Raw genomic sequence first — 27,371 nt, forward strand, 5'->3', positions numbered from 1 at the left:
CTGAATTTTGTACAGTAATTTGGTAACAGTTACTACAACAGTGAATAGTTCACAAATGTAAATGCCTAGTACCCTTGAATGGTTGACATTATATCCCAATTCATGTCTTAGGATTGATGGTGATAGAGGTAAGATTGTGTTGCATGGTTTGTAAACCTCAACTCATTTCATTACATAACTGCAAATTATATTATTCTCACTGATGACGAAATATTTATTCCAAAAATAGTTCTTACAAAGCTCATTAACAATGTTTTGATATTACAATAAGGCACACACACAGGTCAGTGACTCATTATTGCTCTCCTACTTTACAGTGCCTTTTGTTTAAGAAGTTACATTTGTAAATGTAAGAAAATAAAGGCACCTTTACTTGGTTTGTATTTAATACGAATTAAAGCATAGCATTTTATTGTACTTTCACAGCCCACAGTTAGCCACATAATCATGAGGTGCTTCTAAGAAGCTTCACATTTGTACTTCACTATCAGCATTAGAATGTAAGCCACAATGACACATGTTGTGTATTTCACAATCGTACCCACACAGAAATATCTTATGATGAAAGGGATGAGCCAAAATTCATGATAGGAGAAAGAAAACAGGTGTGATAGTTCACTTCCCCTGCTGAACACAGAATAGCAGCTGCACACACAGTTGGTGGACAGCTTCGTACTGTCAGCATTCTCTGAGGATGGCCAAGGGCTCCCTGAAAATGATTACACTTTCATGTCTCTCTACAGACTTACACAGAGGCTTTGCACAAGAACACAGAATAAATATGGTTGTCCATCATAACCACCAATATGGAAGGGTCCCCAACCCCAGGTTAAACAGATGGCTGTCAATGTGAGACACAGTTAAACAGATAAATATTTATACTGGTGCATACAAATGAATGTACATACGTTTCAGCACAGCTGAATTTCAGAAAAAAATGTAATTGTCATATTGCACAGGAAATTAGACAAGGCTAAATGAAAAAACTATCAGATGATTAGTCTAACAAGACCCACTTGTAAACAACTGATCAGAAAACTAAAAAAATATAGGGTTATAAAGAGAATTAAGACTTTCTGGAAGAAGTCAGGAAGGTTTCAGGATGGGAAGAGGTATTGTAGGAGTAATTTGACACAGTGTTTAGCAATGGAAACTAGACTGTTGATAAGCAATGAAACATTACTAGCATCTGGAAGTTGAATAGGATATTGACGTCTATATAAGAATGAGGCTGATGTGCAGAGGGAGCCGAATAATCTGGTTAACATCTATAAAATCCAAACAGTAGCAATAAAATTGGAAGTCAAAGACTGGTAAGTTCATGTTTAGAACAGTTCCAGCTTTCCACCACAGTTGGTCAACTTATGTGAGAAAGAGAATGAATGAAGGAAGCAAAGGGACAATCTGGGAGAGGAATGAAAAAACAAGAGGAAGGAAAAAAGATGATCATTTGAAAGGAATGGACACCAAAGATATATTGAATACAGTTTAAAGGTAAACGAAGCATAGTATAAAGGTGAACAATACCTTGATCAAGATCAGAACTGGAAACAACACAGTAGTAGAAGCAGGAAGGAAATCCTCCTACCTCAGAAGTCTTTACGCTTAATGGCTGAAGCAAAGAAGACAGCAGGAGCAGAATGGCACAGGTGAAGATAGCTGTCTTTAGCGACAGAGCTCTACTGGTATGAGGAAATAATATGGAGCTTTGTTTGGTGTCATTGAAGAACTGGCTGGTACACGTAAAGATTCAACTTTCACCTGATCAACCACATGAAGAAGCACAAAGCTGCGCAAACCTTCTGAAATGATTTTTTGTACAATGAAAAAAGAAACTGAATGCTGTAAAATATTCTGTCAATATTGCAATAAGTTCTCATTCTGGCTACGGTCAACTTAACATGTATGTCATCACTTGGCATCTTTAATATGTGGTACGGAACTGTATTCTTTGGTGTTGAATAAAGCAAGCTCAATAACAAGTGATTTTGGTAATGAAAAGGACCAAATGAAGTATATGCATTTCCTGAAATATCTATGAAGAAATTTATTTGTGAGTGTGTCTGGATGGAGATTTTATCAACTGCTCACTTACACTCAAAGAATTTAAAGTGAAAGCAGTGAGAAAAGAAAGAAATGATATTTTGGGGGAGGGGAGGGAGGACGGAAGAAAAGAAAGAAATCAAAACAGGAAGTCAAGATAGAAAACAATAAATGTATCCCAGGTAATACACTGTCAAAATCATCAAGAAAAGAAAAGGACAGAGGAAAAAGAAAACAGTATTCTACTTTCAAGGCATAGCCTTTAGATGAAGATGATGTTAATCACTCACACAACAGTGTTAAAGGAACAGAGCACATTATCTGGCCTCTAGTGTTTGCAAACGTGTGATTACCTTTTTCTTTCAGAGAAAGAGCAATCTCATCCTGAAGGGATGTCGTGTTCACAGCGACTGTGTCAGCGACTGCTGAGGTGACTCTGCTTCCCTCAGCTGAAGGCTCCTCTGGCTCAAATTTGTCACAAGGAAACTGCAACATGCACAGAAAATGTGTTCTATACCACCAGTTCTTAAGGTGCAACATAAAAGAACATGAAAAATTACAACAATGTTAGTGTCACAATTCATTGTTATTTCCCAAAAAAAACTGAAACAATCTTGTCAAAAGAAAGATAAAAGTAAAAGTAATCTGTGGCACAAGCCCATGACCATGCTACTGGCCTTACAGTAGGTAGAGTACAGCCTTTTTTTGCCACAGTAGTAGGAGGTTGTGGGTGGCAAACAGAGTGCCCCAGCTGCCTTTCAGCCCTGGGAAATACCTCTGGTACTCATTTGATAGCTGACTCAGTAGACCTGGGGCCATACGGGAAGGAATGGAATGACAAAAATCTTTGCCCCTATCAATGACTGAACTCAGGGTTACCACACCCAAAGAAGCCACTCAACAGACAGGTACAATATGCATTTTTCAGCCCTTAGATTCCTACTGAGAAGATCCTCAATTATGAAACACAGCTCATAAAAAGCAAAATGTTCCTTCTGTACATCCTAAATGGTACCCAAGAAAGTAAAAAATCTGAAAGATATTTTCAATTAAAATTTGTTATTAAACTTTTCACAAACTTGTAAATATGTACACATTGATGTACAAAGCATAATTTTACATTTGCTTATACAGATGGCATTACTGCACTGAAGATGTGCATAAGTCATAATTGCTGCAATACTCAGGTTATTTGTTAATATTAACAATGTACAGTATAAGTTATCTAGTTCTACAAAGATATTCATCGAATCAGCAGTTGGCCACCAATACATTCATTTAGGTTTCACTAAAACTGTACTTTAGCAGTAGCTAAATTCTTGTGACTGTTAGCAAGTTATTGAAAATATTTCTTCCTGGATCATGGACAAATTTTTGGTATGAAGCAAGTGACCTTTGATGTTTTCAGGGTTATTCTCATTTCTGGTGTTGATTCCATTAATTGGACTACTGATATGAAAATATGATATATTATTTATGACATGTTTCATTCACATGTAAATATACTTTGCAAAATTGCAGTAACAATTTGCAGTTCTCTGAGCAAGCCCCTGCAGGACATTCTTCAATTCACGTCACAGACAGTTCATAGTATCCACTTTTGGACTAGGGAAACTGTAGCCTGGCCCAGAAGTTGATCCAGCATGACATCATGGAATCAAATCAATCAAAATTTTCCAGAATTTTTTCTGTCATGTACGTCTAACAACATCTGCATTGTAAATAAAGGTTTGTTTAGGATTCTCAGTGTAGACCTCTGGATGCTTCTCCCATCTGTATTCATCAAGTTATAATCCCAAAATGAACACTATCAACTTCATTTGTCTGCTTGTCACAATATCTTAAACATGTGGTGGAGAGAAACCTCTCTCAGGTTTTGAATGGCAAGTAGTATGTCTATTCTGAAGTTCTTGGGCACAGAATTGGCTAGAATCCATGTATTGATGTCCATGAAACCTCTTTAGCAGCTATTTTTAGAACTATAACTTATTTGCTCCTTATTGCAACATTCATATTATCTGTCAACAAAGCAGAATGAAGACTGACAGCTCAACATGGGGCAAATGACCTACTGACTTCAGTTGCCCTCCGTGCAGTTATTCCTCTGGCACCACAATATTAAACTTTACTTAAGAAGATCACATTATTTATGCAGCCAAATGCATTTATTTATTTTTATAAGAATAACATCCTCATCAGCAAGCAGTGTGGATTTCAGACACAACTGTCAATGGGACAGGATATTTTTAACTGAACAGATAATATGCTACAATCAGTACATCAGAGAGTATTATCATAATGAATGATTCGTGATGTGGGTAACACTTCAAGTTTCATGGTTTTTGCTATTTACATGACAGACAGCAATTCCATATACATCACATAGCAACAGGTAATCAAAATTGCAAGCAGGCAGATTAGTTCTATTGCCTTGTGAGATTCGCGACACGAAAACACTCTCAAAATGGTTCAAATGGCTCTGAGCACTATGGGACTTAACATCTAAGGTCATCAGTCCCCTAGAACTTAGAACAACTTAAACCTAACTAACCTAAGTACATCACACACATCCATGCCCAAGGCAGGATTCGAACCTGCGACCATAGCTGTTTTTGGTCCTGCGCTCTTCTGATGTGTGCAAATGTTAAATGACACACATTGTTAGAGGGCATAATTCTTGTTGTGCTTGCCAAGGACACAATATAGGTACAAGAAGTAGTAGTACACGCATTGTTAGAGGACATAATTCTTGTCCTGTTTGCCAAGGACACAATATAGGTGCAAGAAGTAGTACCAGTTCTCTCACTGCAAAGAGAGACAATGTCATATTTGAAAAGTCAACAGATAGTTCAAGGGAAAAGAATTCTCACTGCAGGTTGACAATATTCAGGATATTAAATTCTGTAGTTCTCTATGAACATGTTGTAAATAGCCTTCTTTTACAATGTACGTCACATAGGATTCTTTAGCAATGAAGTACAAGTTGCAGGAATTATTAAGTGGGAGTACAGTTAAAACTCAAATGTTATTAGAAACCCCACACTCTGTAATTAATGAGGCATCTTATTTAATCTCTGTTTGCTATAAACAGATTTTGAATAAAGAAACTAGTTTATTCTGGTTATTTCCATCCATTACTGAGTTGCTGAATAATTTTGTAAGGAAGTCAGTATACAAGAATACTTGTATCAGAATACAGAAGGGTGTTCTTAAGTTTTATAACTGGTGTTAATTCTACAACTGCAGATAATGTTAAAAAATGAGTAGTATGGCAACTGCTACACAAGACATACAGATATTTATTAATGCCTTTTTCATCACTAGTATTTGTAGTTTATCAAAAATCAGTGAAAACTTGTAGAAAAGTGGAACTCAAAACAGCCTCTACTGAGGCTTCCTGTCAGAATCAAATGTACAGATACACACATGTTCAGTAACTCACAACAGCGTATTCCACGTTTCATGGGTGATGCAGTGGAGTTTAAGAGTAAATTACAGAACTTTCCTGTATGTCAAGTTCTGCAGCTCCATTGAAGAGTATCTTCACAGAAAACTATTAAAATGAATCCTCTATGTTAGTTGACACACTTGTTCTGATGAACATGTGCTCCTAGAATGAAGCTTCCATGTCATACTTTTCTTTCAATTAACTTGCCCATAACCTGCTCCACATTGTTGTATTTCACTCTCATATATATTATAATCACTAAACACAATATAGGTAAATAGATCAACTACAAAATTCTCAGAGTGACATTAATTATGTTATTTTCCCTCTGACATTTCTGTCAGCAGGTCAGTCATAAAAGCACATGTCAAAGAATGATGAGCATCAAATCTACCCTGAATAGATGATCCATGGAGTGCCTTTGTCATTTCCATCATTTGTGTTTTCAAGCACTGCTCCTAAATGGCTTATGTAATGCTTCCTTTTACAGATTCCTCCAGTGCCCAAATACATGTGGAGAAAATACATTGGCTGCAGTTTTAAATTTTCTCACATTTATTACATATGCCAGCAAAAAATCAATATTATTGATACTGTGTCATACATGTTCAAGAAATCAGATGCTACCAGTGAAACGAGCTGTTTTTATCTTTACTGTTGATGTAGTCTTACGATGTATGTGTCAAATGCAAGAATATTAGCAGAGGATGTGTAGAAATAAATGCATTATATGTGGATGAACATGGAGGAACTGAGTAATAAAGCTACTCATAAAATATTAGTCAATTATATTCAATTGAATTTGAAACTAAGCAGTAGTTTAAGTAGTTCTTAAACTAAACCGTAGTTCATCTGTATGTTCTCGATGGAAGTATATTTAACCAGAAAAGTGAAAGATAATTACCCTCATATGATTGATGGGAGGGGCACAGAAAAGAACATTGATGTTATTAGACGCAACGTGTCATCCACAAATCTACATCTACATCTTTACTCTGCTATTCACAATAAAATGCCTGGCAGAGGGTTCAATTAACCACCTACAAGCTGTCTCTCTACCGTTCCACTCTCGAACAGCATGCGGGAAAAACGAGCAATTAAATTATTCCGTGCGAGCCCTGATTTCTCTTATTTTATCGTGATGATCATTTCTCCCTATGTAGATGGTTGCCAACAGAATGTTTTCACAATCAGAGGAGAAAATTGATGATTGAAATTTCATGAGAAGATCCCACCGCAACGAAAAACCCTTTGTTTTGATGATAGCCACTCCAGTTCATGTCTGTGGCACTATCTCCCATACTGCGCGATAATACAAAACGAGCTGCCCTTTTTTGTACTTTTCCAATGTCAACCGTCAGTCCCACCTGATGCGGATCCCACACCGCATAGTATTACTCTAGAATAGGGCGGACAGGTGTGGTGTAAGCAGTCTCTTTAGTAGACCTGCCAATGAATCACAGTCTTTGGCTGGCTCTACCCACAAAATTATCTATGTGATCGTTCCAATTTAGGGCATTTGTAACTGTAATCCCTAAGTATTTAGTTGAATGTACAGCCTTCAGATTTGTGTGGCTTATCACGTAATCGAAATTTAGCGGATTTCTTTTAGTACTAATGTGAATAACTTCACACTTTTCTTTGTTCAGGGTCAATTGCCACTTTTCGCACCATACATATATCTTATCTAAATCATTTTGCAATTCGTTTTGATCATCTGATGACTTTACAAAAAGGGAAATAACATCATCATCTGCAAACAATCTAAGATGGCTAGTCAGACTGTCTCCTATGTCGTTAATATAGAACACGAACAGTAGAGGGCCTATAACACTTTCTTGGCGAATGACAGATATTATTTCTGTTTTACTCGATGACTTTCCGTCTATTACTACGAACTGTGACCTTTCTGACAGGAAATCACGAATCCAGTCGCAGAACTGAGGCGATATTCCATAGGCACGCAGTTTGGTTAGAAGACGCTTGTGAGGAACGGTGTCAAAAGCCTTCTGGAAATCTAAAAATATGGAATAAATTTGACATCCGCTGTCGATAGCACATTACTTCATGAGTATAAAGGGCTAATTGTGTTTCGCAAGAACGATATTTTCTGAGTTGGTGCTGACTACATGTCAATAAATCGTTTTCTTCGAGCTGCTGAGAGAACTCGTCTATAAAGGTTATTTTGCACTCACTGAGCAGACATGTGAATGAATGTTGAAGAGGCAAGTATTTCAGTGATTTCTTTATGATTAGTCTACTTTTCAGTTATGAAAGACCTGCGAGTCAATGGTCATGTGCATACAGAAGATGAAGTGATTTGCATCTGATTTGAGCATTTAGAAGGAGTGGTAGAATTTGCGTGAGACTGAAATTACGAGGGCAGTTCAATAAGTAATGCAACACATTTTTTTCTCGGCCAATTTTGGTTGAAAAAACCGGAAATTTCTTGTGGAATATTTTCAAACATTCCCGCTTCGCCTCGTTTAGTTTCATTGACTTCAGATAGGTGGCAGCGCTGTACGGAGCTGTTAAAATGACGTCTGTAACGGATGTGCGTTGTTAACAACGGGCAGTGATCGAGTTTCTTTTGGCGGAAAACCAGGGCATCTCAGATATTCATAGGCGCTTGCAGAATGTCTACGGTGATCTGGCAGTGGACAAAAGCACGGTGAGTCGTTGGGCAAAGCGTGTGTCATCATCGCCGCAAGGTCAAGCAAGACTGTCTGATCTCCCGCGTGCGGGCCGGCCGTGCACAGCTGTGACTCCTGCAATGGCGGAGCGTGCGAACACACTCGTTCGAGATGATCGACGGATCACCATCAAACAACTCAGTGCTCAACTTGACATCTCTGTTGGTAGTGCTGTCACAATTGTTCACCAGTTGGGATATTCAAAGGTTTGTTCCCGCTGGGTCCCTCGTTGTCTAACCGAACACCATAAAGAGCAAAGGAGAACCATCTGTGCGGAATTGCTTGCTCGTCATGTGGCTGAGGGTGACAATTTCTTGCCAAAGATTGTTACAGGCGATGAAACATGGGTTCATCACTTCGAACCTGAAACAAAACGGCAATCAATGGAGTGGCGCCACACCCACTCCCCTACCAAGAAAAAGTTTAAAGCCATACCCTCAGCCGGTAAAGTCATGGTTACAGTCTTCTGGGACGCTGAAGGGGTTATTCTGTTCGATGTCCTTCCCCATGGTCAAACGATCAACTCTGAAGTGTATTGTGCTACTCTTCAGAAATTGAAGAAACGACTTCAGCGTGTTTGTAGGCACAAAAATCTGAACGAAATTCTCCTTCTTCATGACAACGCAAGACCTCACACAAGTCTTCGCACCCGAGAGGAGCTCACAAAACTTCAGTGGACTGTTCTTCCTCATGCACTCTACAGCCCCGATCTCGCACCGTCGGATTTCCATATGTTTGGCCCAATGAAGGACGCAATCCGTGGGAGGCACTACGCGGATGATGAAGAAGTTATTGATGCAGTACGACGTTGGCTCCGACATCGACCAGTGGAATGGTACCGTGCAGGCATACAGGCCCTCATTTCAAGGTGGCGTAAGGTCGTAGCATTGAATGGAGATTACGTTGAAAAATAGTGTTGTGTAGCTAAAAGATTGGGGAATAACCTGGTGTATTTCAATGCTGAATAAAACAACCCCTGTTTCAGAAAAAAAAATGTGTTGCATTACTTATTGAACTGCCCTCGTAATGTTGCGTCAGCAACATAGAGTATAGGTGAGATTAAATTTGTGTAAGCGTGGAGAATTGTTGCCCCGTTAGCAGATTCAGTAGCGGAAAGAAGCTGACTTACCTTGTAAAACTCCTCGTCATACTCGTAGTCATCGAGAGAGCCGACGCTTAACATACTCGTCTGTTGTGATCGTGATTGTGAAAGACTCGTCTTTCTGAAAAAAGAACGAAGTGTTTTAGACATTTAGACAGACAGGCTAGAGGCAGAGGAGGTGAGTTGCATGGAGCGAGTTGGTGGTGTCTGCGAGTTACCTGGAGCTGGAGAGGCGCTCCTCAGACGTGGTCTGCTGGTCTCGGCAGGAGGTAAGGGTGTCCGCCATTCCCCTGACCATCTGCAGCTGCTGCACCAGCCCTGTAACGTCCAGTGGCGCCACTAAGTGGAGGAGTTACTCCGAAAGGCCAGTAACAGGGCATTTAAACTTTCTCCAGATTAAATGACATCGTATTACTGACGAGGTAAATGTCTGGGACAGTAATTCAAGATCTCCTACTAATTAAAACATGGACAATATTGTTACTGCACTGTATTAAGTTTATATGCAGCCCACATATATATACAGAAAATAGAGGGGAGATTGTAGAAAAAATAGCAATATCTCACTAAAATTTGTAGAACTAAAGAAGGCTTTTGGCAATATAATAAGGAATAATGCGTTCAAACATCTTTTGAAAAGAGGGGCCAAAGCGCAGCGACAGACTAATATATTCGATATACACACAAAACGCAAGTAGAAACAATGAAAACGGAAATAAAGCAAGCAGAAGGGTTTACGGAGATTTCCCATTAATAACCACTGTCATTCGACATGTGTGCCGAAGAAGTTATAACGATGTGTTTACGTAATGTGTATACATAAAAATACAGTTATAAATGTCCCCGTTCGTCTCTTGCGCTGTAACATATAACTATAATCAGTGGTGGAAATATATTTGCGAACGCCGACCGTGTGCGGCGTCAGATCAGTCGGAAGTTGCATTGCAGAGGAGAGTAAATGCCTATTCAAAATATAATTATTTTTGGATAGCTCAACATGAATTTCGTAAGGGACCGTAGTTTTCATGCATTTACCAGTAGAATATGGCGCGGAGAAAATACTTCGCAGCATGCAACTTCCGTCAGATTTCGACGAAAGAATTCGTGACTGTGAACTCTCTATTTGGCAGAAACTTAAAGAAAATTAAATAACTTCATGAAGGAGTGAGACATAGATTCTATACTAAATAAATAGTCCATACACCAGTTCCATTTAACTCTGAATTTATGGCAATTAATAGATGAACTTACACTGCAATGAAGGATTTAACATGGATGCCGTTTTGACTGGCACTTCTCTTCTCGTAATGAGAATAAGTCCTTTGACGTTTTCACATACACGTCGCACAATAAATCTACTGCTATGCAGTATTGCACTTTTAGTATTGCACTTTCACTTTACACTAAAATAATATTTTTTAACTATAATAATACGGCGGCAAGACATGCGCGTCCGATACGAGTTACAAGAGACAAGAGAAAATGAGTAACTGAGTAACTGTTCATCGAGAATATCTCGTACATCAAAAGAATGTGTAAAAGTGTTCTTCTTCTGTCCGTTTTTCGCGCCGTGGTTTTCAAAGTCAGTAACTCACTGCGTCTCTGACGGAACTTCGGCAATCAACACGTTACGTCACAGGTCGTTCACCTTTTACATTCTCGCAACTTTATTTGCTAATTGTAGCTATTGCCGAGCGACTGCTCGATTAGTGAATGATTCAAAATGATAAGGCAATCACATAATGTTACAAAGTGATGAAAAAAGTGGAATAAAATTTAAGGAGGAAAATAATACAGCAAGAGGAAATACATTATTGGAGACTATACGTGACATGTGAGGCGAAAAGTAAGGAATACTTACATTTCTTAAAAGGAATGGACAGCACGGTTCAGAATGTGGCTTACGGACGGACAAACCAAAAAGAGCAGAATATAAAGGTTGAGTATACTGGCACAGTTAAGAGGAAAATATTAGCACAAGAGGGGAAGAAATGGAAGACAGAGTCGGATCAATAGCGATATTAATTAATTAGAGAGAGTGAATAAATTGTGTGTGTGTGCGCATGTGTGTGTGCTTGAGCGAGAGAGAGAGAGAGAGAAAGAGAGAGAGAGGGTGGAGGTGGGAGGCAAAGCACAAGATTGTTAAGAGGATGTCACGGTGTTCAGGAATTCGTCAGGAGTTAATGATGGAAACTGCTGGCAAGTTGAAAAATGATCACGAACCCAGCTTGTTTGCATTCAGAGATGTTAGCAGTAAACCCTTCCGCAACTTTCGATGCTTTAAAGAATCGAATTCCCACACATAAAACAGCTTCAAATGATTACAAATAACTTAATGCGTTAAACATCTGCTGTCAAGCATACAAATTCTTGATCGTTGAAGACGTAAAACATTAACTGGTTTTGTTAATTTCGGATTATTCATCCAAGGACTAATGAAAACTTCATAACCAAACTGGTAAGCTGAAAAGGTGTTAACCCCTTTATGTGCTCATGTAAGACCTTTTTGGCAAACAGGTGCGTAATTTATGCTCCGTTTTAAGAAAAAGTAGTTGTTCGTATCGTTCAATGTTTATAACTTCGTATCTCCTAAGCCATGTGTCGCACTGTGATGTAATGTTGCGGATGTGTTCAGTGTTATATGTGGACGCTGTCTGTAAAGTGGTTAGTAGTAAAGACATATTAAATATAAATGTCATGGCTGATGCATAAGTTCTACTGTATGAACTGCGGAAATATTCTAAACCATACTTTTTTTTCTTTCACAATTTTCTAGTAGGTGTCGGCAAGAAAACGTTCCGGACAAGTTTTAAATTACGCGTAAAGCTTGCTAGAAGATGTGAAATACTCTTATTCTCAAATACTTGATGGATATAATCTGGTTAATTTGTAAGCCACGTCACGCTACTCAAGACATGTAAACAGTTTCTAACTTTAATACTTAACTTCTTGTGTTGAACCTTTAATTTCAGATTATAGTTCTTAATTACCTGATAATAACAGTATTTAATTTTTTTCAAATTCGATCATTATTAGAAATCATGAAAATCAAACTTCTGTTCCTCCTGGGAGCCATTGCTCTGGCGACCTGGAACTTGGACTAGGTTATTCTCGGCCATTTAGTTCCGCAGGGTGTCCGAGTAGGAATGGTGAATACTAACGGATATGACAGGAACGATCATTCGAAGCAAAACATTCTAGTAAACATGGGCTCTAAACTGCATTCCTCAAGAGCTATGATCATTTCTTCATCTTCGGCACTATGAAACAAATCTTCCCCACTGCAGGCTCTTTCCTTCCATGTTTTGAGAGGTGGCAGTATAGAGCAAAACAAGAAAATATATCCAACAAACATTTGCTCTGAAGTGCAAAGCTTAAGAGACATGAGCAGTTGTTCATCTTCGACACTGTGGACCACATCTCTTCTACTGAACAAGTGTTCACAGCTCGTAAGGTATGCATTTAAGATGGTTCAAATGGCTCTGAGCACTATGGGACTCAACTGCTGAGGTCATTAGTCCCCTAGAACTTAGAACTAGTTAAACCTAACTAACCTAAGGACATCACAAACATCCATGCCCGAGGCAGGATTCGAACCTGCGACCGTAGCGGTCTTGCGGTTCCAGACTGCAGCGCCTTTAACCGCACGGCCACTTCGGCCGGCTATGCATTTAAGAGCCCATGTTTACTGGACTCCTTTGCTTCGAATGATCGTTCCCAACATATCCTCCTCGGACATCCTATGTATACAGCGAGTAAAATAAAACTAGCCCGGAATACATTTTACGCGCTGTAAGACGGGCAACGCAGCTTATATCATACGCCCCGGGTGCGGGTGACATGTTGGATTGTCTCTTAGAGCGCGTTAAATACGAGGGGCTTTCAGTGAGTAATGAAATACTTTTTTCCCAATACAGGTCAGTTTTATTCCGGATTTCAATATACCATTATTATTCCCCATACTTTTGGCTACAAAATCCTATTTTTAAACATTATCTCCGTTTACTGCGACGGCCTTAAGCCACCTTTTAAGGAGGGCCTGGATGTCCGCATGGTACGACTCCACTGGTCGATATCGGAGCCAATAACTTGTATCAGTGACCCCCCCATCATCCACGCCCTGCTTCCCGTGGAGTGCATTCTCCATTGGGTCAAACAGAAGTCGGAAGGTGCGAGATCCAGGCTGTAGGGTGGGTGGATGAGGAAGTCCAGTCCAATGGAGTTTTTTGAGCACCTGTCGCGTGTGTAGACTTGCGTGAGGTGATCCGCAGTCATGAAGAAGGGAACGATCGTCTGCAGTTTTGTGGCGACGAACACACTGTTGTGTGTGGCCGGCCGTCACGAGAGACATCTGACAGCTTGCGATGATGACATGCGCCTTGCCCAACGGCTCACCTTGCTTTTATTCAGTGCCAGGTCTCCGTAAACATTCTGTAAGCGCCTATGAATATATGCAATGCTCTGGTTCTCCGCCAACAGAAACTCAATGACAGCTTTCTGCTTGGAAGTCCCCTCCGCTACAGACGCCATTTTGAAAGCTACATACACTCCTGGAAATGGAAAAAAGAACACATTGACACCGGTGTGTCAGACCCACCATACTTGCTCCGGACACTGCGAGAGGGCTGTACAAGCAATGATCACACGCACGGCACAGCGGACACACCAGGAACCGCGGTGTTGGCCGTCGAATGGCGCTAGCTGCGCAGCATTTGTGCACCGCCGCCGTCAGTGTCAGCCAGTTTGCCGTGGCATACGGAACTCCATCGCAGTCTTTAACACTGGTAGCATGCCGCGACAGCGTGGACGTGAACCGTATGTGCAGTTGACGGACTTTGAGCGAGGGCGTATAGTGGGCATGCGGGAGGCCGGGTGGACGTACCGCCGAATTGCTCAACACGTGGGGCGTGAGGTCTCCACAGTACATCGATGTTGTCGCCAGTGGTCGGCGGAAGGTGCACGTGCCCGTCGACCTGGGACCGGACCGCAGCGACGCACGGATGCACGCCAAGACCGTAGGATCCTACGCAGTGCCGTAGGGGACCGCACCGCCACTTCCCAGCAAATTAGGGACACTGTTGCTCCTGGGGTATCGGCGAGGACCATTCGCAACAATTCTCCATGAAGCTGGGCTACGGTCCCGCACACCGTTAGGCCGTCTTGCGCTCACGCCCCAACATCGTGCAGCCCGCCTCCAGTGGTGTCGCGACAGGCGTGAATGGAGGGACGAATGGAGACGTGTCGTCTTCAGCGATGAGAGTCGCTTCTGTCTTGGTGCCAATGATGGTCGTATGCGTGTTTGGCGCCGTGCAGGTGAGCGCCACAATCAGGACTGCATACGACCGAGGCACACAGGGCCAACACCCGGCATCATAGTGTGGGGAGCGATCTCCTACACTGGCCGTACACCACTGGTGATCGTCGAGGGGACACTGAATAGTGCACGGTACATCCAAACCGTCATCGAACCCATCGTTCTACCATTCCTAGACCGGCAAGGGAACTTGCTGTTCCAACAGGACAATGCACGTCCGCATGTATCCCGTGCCACCCAACGTGCTCTAGAAGGTGTAAGTCAACTACCCTGGCCAGCAAGATCTCCGGATCTGTCCCCCATTGAGCATGTTTGGGACTGGATGAAGCGTCGTCTCACGCGGTCTGCACGTCCAGCAAGAACGCTGGTCCAACTGAGGCGCCAGGTGGAAATGGCATGGCAAGCCGTTCCACAGGACTACATCCAGCATCTCTACGATCGTCTCCATGGGAGAATAGCAGCCTGCATTGCTGCGAAAGGTGGATATACACTGTATTAGTGCCGACATTGTGCATGCTCTGTTGCCTGTGTCTATGTGCCTGTGGTTCTGTCAGTGTGATCATGTGATGTATCTGACCCCAGGAATGTGTCAATAAAGTTTCCCCTTCCTGGGACAATGAATTCACGGTGTTCTTATTTCAATTTCCAGGAGTGTATATTGCGGCCATCTATCGGAACTTAATGAAACTATATGAACTGAAGCGCTAATATTGCACTTTTTTTTTCCTTTGTTGAATTTCGATTTCCCCCGTAGGGGGCGGACTGGCAGCAGCTTAGTACGCTGCTCTTCAGCCTACAGAATTTATTAAAACATAAGAAGAAAAGAAACAATAAAAGCAGGGGATAAAACGGTGACTTAAATTGTAAAACGGCGTAAAATTGTGGAAAGTTAAAACATAAAACAAATGGGTGGGCGATGCTAAGAAAATACACAGGAAGCAGGCAGGTAACCCAGTAGTCAGACAAAAAAACATGGCGACAGTCTGGTTTCTGTTTGCAAGAGATATAAAAATCACACCCAGCGACAGTATCAATGAGGGGGAGAAAAAAAGGGGGGAGGAGAAGAAAAACGAATTGTGGGGGGGGGGGGGGGGGGAAACCGACGGAAGGAAAGTAATCATAAGGGGGGACGACGACGGAGGGAGAGGGCTCATAAGGGGGGGGGGGGGGCAGGACAGACGCGAGAGGGAATGGGGAAAGGCAAAGGAGGGAACCGCAAAAGGACTCGGGGGAGAGAAGGGAGGCAAAGAGAGGGTAGTTGGGGAAAAACAGGATGGAAGGGGGGGAGAGGGAGCCCAGGAATAGGACAGAGGAAGGAAGGGGGAGGTGAGGATCAGTAATATTCCACGATGTCCGACAGAATTTACGTACTTTTTCCATAGAAACCAGACGAAAAAAATGTTTTGCTTCATGTTATGGAACGCCCCTCGAATATTCCAAGCTAGTGTTGTTTTGCCTACCCTGAGTGAGAAACGAGTATAATACAGGGTGATTCAAAAAGAATACCACAACTTTAGGAATTTAAAACTCTGCAACGACAAAAGGCAGAGCTAAGCACTATCTGTCGGCGAATTAAGGGAGCTATAAAGTTTCATTTAGTTGTACATTTGTTCGCTTGAGGCGCCGTTGACTAGGCGTCAGCGTCAGTTGATGCTAAGATGGCGACCGCTCAACAGAAAGCTTTTTGTGTTATTGAGTACGGCAGAAGTGAATCGACGACAGTTGTTCAGCGTGCATTTCGAACGAAGTATGGTGTTAAACCTCCTGATAGGTGGTGTATTAAACGTTGGTATAAACAGTTTACAGAGAATGGGTGTTTGTGCAAAGGGAAAAGTTCTGGACGGCCGAGAACAAGTGATGAAAATGTAGCACGCATCCAGCAAGCATTTGTTCGCAGCCCAGGAAAATCGACTCGCAGAGCTAGCAGAGAGCTGCAAATTCCACAATCAACTGTATGGAGAGTCCTACGAAAAAGGTTAGTTATGAAACCTTATCGTCTGAATTGAACGTCAACTACCCGAGGCGATGGATCGGCCGCCAGGCAGCCCGTGACAGAGCACTTCATCACTGGCCTCCAAGAAGCCCTGATCTTACCCCCTGCGATTTTTTCTTATGGGGGTATGTTAAGGGTATGGTGTTTCGGCCACCTCTCCCAGCCACCATTGATGATTTGAAACGAGAAATAACAGCAGCTATCCAAACTGTTACGCCTGATACGCTACAGAGAGTGTGGAACGAGTTGGAGTATCGGGTTGATATTGCTCGTGTGTCTGGAGGGGGCCTATTGAACATCTCTGAACTTGTTTTTGAGTGAAAGAAACCTTTTCAAATACTCTTTGTAATGATGTATAACAGAAGGTTATATTATGTTTCTTTCATTAAATACACATTTTTAAAGTTGTGGTATTCTTTTTGAGTCACCCTGTATGTGTGCAGTGCTGCTGCCGGCATGAAGCAGCATGCTGCAGCTGCTGCGCTCTGTGGCGGCGCGCCTACCTTGCTGCTCGAGCAGCAGCGCCCAGGCCAGCCGGAAGCCCGTGGCCACGTGCTGCTGCCGGTGGCGCGACCCCTGGCGCCTCGCACCCTCCGCCACGCGCTGCAGCCGCGCCGTCTCCTCCCGCTGCGCCTGCAGTCGCTGCTCCAGCTCCTCCTGCGCGCAAAAAAGTCCCACAAACAAGTCTAAAAAAAAACTCCACACCACCTCCTTGATACAAAAGATAACCATACACAAACCTGAAACACTACTCGCAGTCGATTTAAAGCGCGCCGCTGAAAATACAACTTGTGTGGCGCCAGAACTCGAGTGACACTGCAGTGGTACCGTGAGATGCTACTACAAATTCTACGTGGTGGCACAGTTTTGAATATAACCGCAACTGAGATGCTTCCTGCAGCTGTTAAACCTTTTTTTTTTTTGCTATCTGATCAGAAGTATCCAGACACACCTACTAGCACACATTAATACGGCATGTGGCTACCATTCGCCTTTATGACGGATTGAAATCTGATGCGATCCCTTTCTTTGAGAAGTGAAGTGGAAGAATAGCAGGTCGTACTTCCCCAACAATCGAAACTTGACGAGGTGTCGCTCGCTTCTGGTCTGAAGTGAAGTCGATGTTCTACGTTGTGCCAAAAGCTGGCCCAGTGAGGTCTTATCGAGGCTATGAGCAGGCCAGTCCACTGCAGAAACGGTGTTGCCCAAAACCCATTGCTCACAGATGCTGCTTTATGTCATGGTGCATTGTCATGCTGAACAACCATCGACAGGGTGCATTGTCATGATAATGCAATCATCGTCTCCGCGTTGTTTCTACACTGTATACCGTAGAAACTGCTGTAAGATGTGTTCATATCTTTCCGCATTTGGTGTTTGCTTTAGCGCAGTAACGGGACCACAGTCGACTGGCCAAAACACACCTCTACACCCTATCACTACATACTCCATACTCCACTGTCGGCACTACACATGATGGCAGGTAACGTTCTCCAGGCAATCAACCAAACTAAACACAGGCTCTAATGTGATTCATCACTCGTTTCCAATCCTTCACTGTCTTTTTAAGAACTGCATCGTACTGCTTTAGCGTACTGATGTCCACTAGTTGTTGTGCAAATCCTGTAAGTAAGAAGGCAATTGGCTGAGACCAGTCTCTAACATCACCTTAGATAAAAGTTCATATTTACGCTCACAGGCGTAAAATCCATCCGAGTAAAGAGCAAACACATACCGTGCGCAAGATGAATTCGAAAATAACTCATATACACTGGATCCGTTTCCACAGGTCTTGAACAAAATATTGCATCAGTGAAAAGCTCTGTGAACATAAAAATCAAGAGAGACTGAAGGACCAAATATGGATCAGCAGCTTATGAATCAATCACGTGCGGCTTCATATCTGTCCACCTTTTCTCTCTTAGTATAGTGTCCGCCTGCTTAGCTGGGTGGTAACGTGTTAGTCTCCCATGCAAACGGGACCGGGTTCGATTCCGGCAGGGCTGGAGATTTTCTATGCTCGGCGACTGGGTGTTGTGTTATCCTCATCACCGGCGTACATGTCGCCCAGTGTGGCGTCGACTGCAATAAGACTGGCACTTGGCGGCCGAACTTATCCATATGATGCCATACCGTCTTTTCCATTTCTGTTTACATAGGCGCTCTAATGCTACACACTATAGTGACGTAACTGGGTGTTCACAAATGTAGCTGCTGCGCGACTGCAGTATATCATTAGCAGTGACGACACTTTAGTTTATGCTCTTTACTCCACACATAGTTTACACGTCGGAGAATAACGTCGAAACCTTAGACACACAATACACCATCTTCACCAGCACATCAGGAGAGTGTACATTACAAGACTTCTTATTAAAAAAAAGCCTGTCATTAACGTTGCATATTTTCTGCTTCCTTTGCTGTGACTCTTTGATATGTACCATAACTTCACCTGCAGAAAAACTATGCCATTTTTTTTTTTTTTTTTTTTTTTTTTTTGCTTCACAAGCGATTTAGTCAATTATTACGAGAAAACTAATTGTCTATACTCACGACCTGTGGCCCAAACAGACTTCTATAGTCGGATGTTGGACCGACCAGTCACACCACTTTCGTGTTGGACACAGCCAGCACACACGCAGAAGGAAAAATATGCCACATTCAGTCGGCGACAGTAGCTCATATAGAGAGGCAGTGAGATGACACAGTCGTTTCGCTTGCTTCATAACTTAAAGTTTTCGGATGTTTTGCGACCAATGAGTTCCGATTACAATTAGCAGCTCAATGAAATCATTATAATGTCATCATTTTACGTATAAATTACTTAATTCAATCTCGTCTGATTTCCTATGTGCGAGTTACAGCAAACTAATGATATCCGTTGCAAATACTGGTTTGCTACACAACTTTTCAGCTGTATATTTACGTTGTCCGATTTTCCGTCAACATCGAAAGGGGCAATTCATACAAAACAGGTAATGTCTAATGCCGAGTACTAGCATGTAGCCATATACGGATGTAACAGAAGTAATGCTACCACCACTTTTTAGGTCTACAGTCCAGACAGTCTAAAATAAACGCGAAATCTAAAAAGGTCTTGTGCTTTGAAGTAAAATAAATGTTGCAGTGAAGTTGCAGAGATGGATTTATTCAACAGACACAGGCTGTTTCAAAAAGAATCATCCTACTTCGCAAGACTGTATCTTTTATCTGAATGAATATAGAAACATTAAATATATTTTAATAAACGTATGGGACTAAAGAGTTCTTATCATCACCGAAAACTTTCGAGTTCCAAGGTTATATCTTTTACGTGTGTCCGCGCCCGTAGCTGATTCGTTAGTGCTGCTGACTGCATGGGGAGAACCCAGGTTTGATTCCCAGTATTGCCAGAGATTTTTCCTTGGCAGTATGTCTGGAATGGGGTGCACACAACCATGTCATGCCAATTTAGGAGCTACTTGGCCGATAGTAGAGGCTTCAGGTCACGAAAACTGACAACGACCGGGAGAGCAGTATGCTGATCTCACGTCGTCCATACTACGTTCAGTGCCGACATTGGCAGAGGATGACTTGGTTGTCGGTCGGTGCCGATTAGCTTGCCAGAGCCTGTGAGCGGAGATTACGTTTATTTTATAAGTGTACCTTCGGAAACTTTTTACAATTAACTTTCACAAATATTCAATGTGCTCTCCACCAGTCGTACGACAGACATCCAGGCGATAAGATATCTCGTCCTGTAGTTTTGTGAGCGTGTATGGAGCTGTGCTTTTATTGTTGTTGGTATGTGGCATGCCAATTCCCAAAGATGATGAAATGCGAGACACACAGACGAATAGGGGAAGGAAGTGTTTGCAGAATACTGAAAGTGTTGGCGTTAAAAAACGTTTGTACCAGGTGGGTTCCCAGGATGTTGACAGTGGCTCACAAAGAAACACGAAAAACGGTATGCAGCGAACTTTTGGAACAGTACGAGAATGGTGGGGATGAATTTCTTAGAAGAATTGTGGCAGGTGATGAAACATGGCTCCATCATTTTTCACCAGAGACGAAGAGGCAATCGATGGAGTGGCATCATGCAAATTCACCCAAGTAAAAAAATTCAAAACCACACCTTCTGCTGGAAAAGTTATGGCTACGGTGTTTTTCGATTCCGAAGGACTCTTGCTTGTGGACATCATTCCAAGTGGAACCACCATAAATTCTGATGCATATGTGACGACACTGAAGAAACTTCGAGCTCGACTGAGTCATGTTCGACCATATCGGCAAAAGCAGGATGTTTTGCTGTTGCACGACAATGCACGGCCACATGTCAGTGAAAAACCAGGGAAGCGATCACAAAACTCGGATGGACAACACTGAAACACCCGGGTTACAGTCCTGGCCTGTCTCCATGTGGCTATCATCTCTTTGGGAAACTGAAAGACTCTCTTCGTGGAACATGGTTTGAATATGATGGCTCCCTTGTGCACGCTGCCAAACAGTGACTCCAACAGGTTGGTTCAGAATTTTACCGTGCGGGTATACAGGCGCTGGTTCCAAGATGGCGTAAGGGATATGATATGGATGGAAATTATGTGGAGAAATGAAAATATTGTTCCTAAAGGATGTACCTACACACTGTAAAACTTTCAAACATGTAGAATGAAAGATTGATATAAAAAAAAAGTGTGAATTTCTTTTGAAGTGACCCTCGTCCAACTGGTTTGTAATTTGAATAGACACTATCTTTCAGACGTAGGAAGACGCGCCTACCACATTCCGTTTATGTCGCACAACTCCTTCGTAGTGATGTGATTTTTTTCCGTTGGTGCACTTTCAGGCTGCAAGTTAAAACTGACCCCAAGTTTTCATCTTCATACATGTAGAACACATAGGCCTCTTCAGCCATAGAACTCAATACTTTATAGTGGGACGAAATCAACAGGTGTAGAGGTGATCTCTGGAGTTTTATAGGGCTATTACTGTTTAAAGCGTCGTAAACTCCACAGGCCTAATGAATACGATGCTGTTGTCTACGGGAAGTTGGCAGCGACAGCCGTCGTACCAAAATGCAGGAAGACAGTTGCATGATTATTTGTTCAAGACTCGCAGTTGACCACGAACGTAAATAAATGTAACATACTGTGCGAAATTAGGCGAAAAGGTCCATTACTGTTCAATTATGTTGCTGGTGAAAACTCTCTGAAAACAGCAATAACCCTAAAATACCTACTAGTGACCATTTGGGGCAGCACAAAATGAAATGACCACTAAGAAATAATTGCAGGAAAATGAGATGTCAGGCTTAGATTCATTATTGTAATCTTAAGAAATAATTCATACACGTACAAAGTGGCTTACAGAAACCTTGTTCAAATGATGGTTCAGTATTTTTCATCATTCTGTCAACGTATCAAATAGGATTAGCAGAAAAGAGAAGACACAATGAGGAGTGGAACGTTTCATCATGGACCATTTGGTCTGCACGCAAGCGTTATGGAGACGCTGACTAAATTCCAGTGGCTGTTGCTACAAGACGGGCACTGTGTATCAAAGAGATGGTTACGTCAAAAGAGGCGTTGAGTAACATATTACTTTCTCCAACGTATTTCTTGCTATATAATGACGATAAGAATATCTGATAAATTACGTCCCATACGGGAGTTTAAAGACAGTTGTCCTTCCCATCTGACATTTCAAATGGAACAAAGAACAGGGAAATCAACATACACCGTAAGATAGCTTGCGGAGTAAATATGTAGGTGCACGGCGTTGCGAGGTCAGATCAATCTTTTTTGAAATATTCTGTATTTGGTCACTGCCAGACACGAAGCACACAAAAATTTAAGTTCTTGAACATGGCTGGGTGCACCAACTGTAGACCGGAATCCTAGTTAGGATATACCTATATTATAATCTACATCTACATTTATACTCCGCAAGCCACCCAACGGTGTGTGGCGGAGGGCACTTTACGTGCCACTGTCAGTACCTCCCTTTCCTGTTCCAGTCGCGTACGGTTCGTGGGAAAAACGACTGCCGGAAAGCCTCCGTGCGCGCTCGAATCTCTCTAATTTTACACTCGTGATCTCCTCGGGAGGTATAAGTAGGGGGAAGCAATATATTCGATACCTCATCCAGAAACGCACACTCTCGAAACCTAGACAGTAAGCTACACCGCCATGCAGAGCACCTCTCTTTCAGAGTCTGCCATTTGAGTTAGCTAAACATCTCCGTAACGCTATCACGCTTACCAAATAACCCTGTGACGAAACGCACCGCTCTTCTTTGGATCTTCTCTATCTCCTCCGTCAACCCGACCTGGTACGGATCCCACACTGATGAGCAATACTCAAGTGTATGTCCAACGAGTGTTTTGTAAGCCACCTCCTTTGTTGATGGACTACATTTTCTAAGGACTCTCCCAATGAATCTCAACCTGGTACCCGCCTTACCAACAATTAATTTTATATTATCATTCCACTTCAAATCGTTCCGCACGCACACTGCCAGAAATTTTACTGAAGTAACTGCTACCAGTGTTTGTTCCGCTATCATATAATCATACAATAAAGGATCCTTCTTTCTATGTTTTCGCAATACATTACATTTGTCAATGTTAAGGGTCAGTTGCCACTCCCTGCACCAAGTGCCTATCCGCTGCAGATCTTCCTCCATTTTGCTGCAATTTTCTAATGCTGCAACTTCTCTGTATACTACAGCATCATCCACGAAAAACCGCATGGAACTTCCGACATTATCTACTAGGTCATTTATATATATTGTGAAAAGCAATGGTCCCACAACACTCTCCTGTGGCACGCCAGAGGTTACTTTAAAGTCTGTAGACGTCTCTCCATTGGGAACAACATGGTGTGTTCTGTTTGCTAAAAGCTCTTCAATCCAGCCACACAACTGGTCTGATATTTCGTAGGCTCTTACTTTGTTCATCAGGCGACAGTGCGAAACTGTGTCGAACGCCTTCATTTGGAACCTTCCGTTCCTCTAGAGACTTGCGGTACACGGCTGTTAGAAGGGGGCAAGTTCTTTCGCGTACACTGTGTAGAATAGAATTGGTATCCCGTCAGATGCAGTGGACTTTCCTCTGTTGAGTGATTTCAGTTGCTTTTTTGTTCCTTGGACACTTATGTACATAAGCTCGGTACGGGCTTTTGTTAAAGTTTCGAGAACATACCTTCTCCGAAGAGTCAAGCAGTACATTGCTCCCTCCTACGTATGTCTCGCGAAGAGACCATGAGGATAAAATCAGAGAGATTGGAGCCCACACAGAAGCATACCGACAATCCTTCTTTCCGCGAACAATACGAGACTGGAATAGAAGGGAGAACCGATAGAGGTACTCAGGGTACCCTCCACCACACACCGTCAGTTGAGTGATTTCAGTTGCTTTTCTGTTCCTTGGACACTTATGTACATAAGCTCGGTACGGGCTTTTGTTAAAGTTTCGAGAACATACCTTCTCCGAAGAGTCAAGCAGTACATTGCTCCCTCCTACGTATATCTCGCGAAGAGACCATGAGGATAAAATCAGAGAGATTAGAGCCCACACAGAAGCATACCGACAATCCTTCTTTCCGCGAACAATACGAGACTGGAATAGAAGGGAGAACCGATAGAGGTACTCAGGGTACCCTCCGCCACACACCGTCAGGTGGATTGCGGAGTATGGATGTAGATGTAGATGTTAACTATTGCAGGGGTAACCGTTTACCCTTGTGAATAAGACGTTTTTAAAGACGTCGAAACCTAGGTTAAGAGGTTTGAACGAACTTATTATTTCTGCAACTGGCTGGCTGTATTTCGCATTATCCTCACGAAGATACAAAAATTATTGGATTGTATAGTCACAGTTTGGGGTTGCACCACATGATAACGGTGCTAATGTGATTGTTTTAGTTATAAAAGTCTAGCAGCATCTTCGCGTCACCTTGCGGCGCTGCAGCTGCACATTCTCCTGGCGCAGCCTCTTGCTGTCCTCGGCCGCCTGCTGCTGGGCCAGCAGCGCCTCCTGCAGCTGTTCGTCGCGCTGCCGCAGCTGCTCCCTCAGCGACGCCTGTCCCAGCCGCAGCCTTTTCTCCTCCTGCCAACACAAACACCTGATGTCAGCAATAAACAGCTGCAGCCACTTGCTGACCTCACCACCTGCTGCCGTGTCAGCAGTGCCTCCCACAGCTATTCGTCATCCTGTCGCAGCCGCTCCCTCAGCGAAGCCTGGCCCAGTTACAGCCACTTCTCCTGTCAACAGAAACACCTTACATCAGCAACAAATAGCTGCAGCTTCTGGTTGTTCTCGGCTTCCTGTTGCTGGATCAGCAGGGCCTCGTACAGCTGTTCGTCATGCTGCCTCAATTGCTCCCTCAGACACGTCTGCCCTAGATGCAACCTCTTCCCATCAACAGAAACATCTCACGTCATCAGCGAACAGTCAGACACAGTCAGCAGTATAGGTACTGGTATTAGCTGCGATGGTATAAGCCGTGTGCATTGGGGTTCAAAGTGCTGTTGTTGTACTGTTTGTGTATGTTGTTCGTGCAACCTGTGGATAGAAAGTAGCCTGAGGTCTTCTCTGTGCTACTCAAACACAGTTGCCCCTCATCTGTGCCTTCACCTCCGTGTCCTGTTGCACAAAGGATACACCCAACACTGCCTACAGTATGTACATTAACATCAACAGGAACGTGTAAAACCACCAATGTCGCCACCAGCTTCCCAAACCGAAATAAACAAGGTAAATGACGATAAGACTTCTTTCATTACAATTGTCAATCCCCACCAACTACACATTTTGACTAACTTCGCGAAAGAAATATTATATCATTATTTGCACAAACAGAAAAGCCACATATATTTCACGAATAGGGAAACTCAACGTCAATCAAGCAAGGTGGTTGATACAAATCTCACCAATGTTGCGCAATACTATAATGAAACCCTACAACAGCTTACGAGTGTTAAGGAAGAAATCTCGTGCGTCTCCCTCTCGCAGGCGCTCACTAAAAAGTGCTTTTACAAGTGGTACCATCTTCATCAGCTCTTACAATGAATGTCTCCTTAAGCCATTCAGCGGCTGGTACCTCCTTCCACGTCATCTTATATTAACTGCGACTCTGAAACGGTAATTAATCTTTCCAGATGGTAACAGACTGATACTCTTCACCTGAAAGTCACGAATTTATCAAACAGGTGTTATATTAGATAAGGCTGTAATTCGTTGGCTCAGTTTTTGGCGAACTCCGGGATTTTTTTGAAGGAAGCAAGGTCACCCAGACCATTGAGTCACCCACATCTGAGCCCGCTGCCGACTCACTGGCAATTTCGCTCAGGCATTCCACCGGCCCATTCACAAAGACTTAGTGTGTCTATCAAAATCCCCACCCAACATGAGTGGTCCACTTTCTCCGCTCCTGCATCCGTCCTCACATCACCTTTGGGCGTATTCATGGCACCAGAAGTTAAATTTGTCCCTAAAGATGTGTTTCGTTCTGTTACACAGTTCATCCCATTGGACCAGTTTTCCCTCTCAGGGAATCGCTGCAGGTCTCTTTACAAAGATTTTGGTCCTCTGTAACTCCTATCTGTTAATCCGATGGCATTTTCTGTCTTGTTAATTATATTGAGTCCACTGTAAAATTGCTAATACAAATGACAAACAAGAATTAGAATGCAAGAAATTTTGTTTGTAAATGTATTCCTTTTATTGCACTTCTGAGTAATATTAACGTACTGACTGCACGTAAGGTAAATTTTGTCGTCAATGTTGTGAATTACTATGCCAACGAGGTCGTAATTATCGTCTACGGTCTGCAAAGTAAAGATGTTCAGGCGAAACTGTCGACCTAAAGAAGGGTGTCGTCGCGGACAGTAATGGAGACGAATTAGTGCAGAGCAGCGAAATGAAAAATGAGACATCGCGTTTGTGGAAATTAATTATTCAAGGACAGTGAAAGAGTGTCAAGAGAGAAGAGATGTCGATGTGAAGACGAAAGAAGGAGTGGAATTAATTTTCTGATGAAGCTTCTCAAGAAAGCAGAGAACAAAAATCATGTAATGGGAAGTGGTTGCTACGTCGTCTTTGAAGAATTTAGATTGGTCGTTTGGACTCCGATTGAAAACCTATGAGCAAGACGGATGAACGAAGAGTGTAACGGCGAGTGCACTCATTAGTAAAATTATATTTGCTAGCGAAGTGGAAGATGCAAGTGGACAGTGTCATGAAGACGAACTGTTGCAAATGAACAGAGCGTGTTTACGAATGAACTAATGTTACATGGACTTTTGTACACGATGGACAATTTAGAAGTGCTTTTAATATTTGTGAGGGCATAGTAAATGATTCGCGGACTGTGAAATTTTGAAATGAAAGTGTACTTCGCCTATCAAATACAACAACTCTGCGAGTGCTCACTGTTGAAAGGCAACAGCTTTGCTTTTACAAAATACCATGTCGAAACCAATTCCAGATAATCACTCGTGTTCTACGAAACGTTTGAAGTACTTTGAGCTATTTACTGCAGTGGAATCTTCGCTATATTAATTTTCAGTGGGTTTATTAATTTTGGAGGCCGATTGAGGAAGCAAATCTCATTTACAGATAAGATAACACAGATCAGTCACGACAGCGGCCCAGAGCTTCCTGCTATCAGCGACTATCTTCAGCCGATGGTAGGCAAATCTCAGACAGCAGGCAGAACCGCAACAAAAATTTATTTACGACGGCTTCTAACGGTGCATTCTTGTGTGTCCGGCCACTTCATACATCGTAGCGCCTACTG

At 42.5% G+C, this 27,371-nt stretch overlaps 1 protein-coding gene across 2 annotated transcripts in view; it reads right to left on the reverse strand.

Moving 5' to 3' along the window:
- Positions 1-201: 201 nt before the first annotated feature.
- Positions 202-27,371, reverse strand: part of LOC124577539 (EF-hand calcium-binding domain-containing protein 4A-like) — a 797,374-nt gene continuing 770,204 nt past the window's right edge. For both annotated transcript variants that reach the window (XM_047131228.1, XM_047131239.1), the window contains 6 exons: positions 24,527-24,679; positions 17,097-17,250; positions 9,505-9,604; positions 9,314-9,407; positions 2,397-2,529; positions 202-709 (listed from right to left, as the gene is read on the reverse strand). In XM_047131228.1, coding sequence (XP_046987184.1) covers positions 459-709; positions 2,397-2,529; positions 9,314-9,407; positions 9,505-9,604; positions 17,097-17,250; positions 24,527-24,679 — 885 coding nt within the window. In that variant the 3' untranslated portion in view covers positions 202-458. The remainder of the gene's footprint in view (positions 710-2,396; positions 2,530-9,313; positions 9,408-9,504; positions 9,605-17,096; positions 17,251-24,526; positions 24,680-27,371) is intronic.

The sequence above is a fragment of the Schistocerca americana genome, chromosome 1 (assembly GCF_021461395.2).
Source record: "Schistocerca americana isolate TAMUIC-IGC-003095 chromosome 1, iqSchAmer2.1, whole genome shotgun sequence".
In the NCBI taxonomy this organism is placed as follows: domain Eukaryota; kingdom Metazoa; phylum Arthropoda; class Insecta; order Orthoptera; family Acrididae; genus Schistocerca; species Schistocerca americana.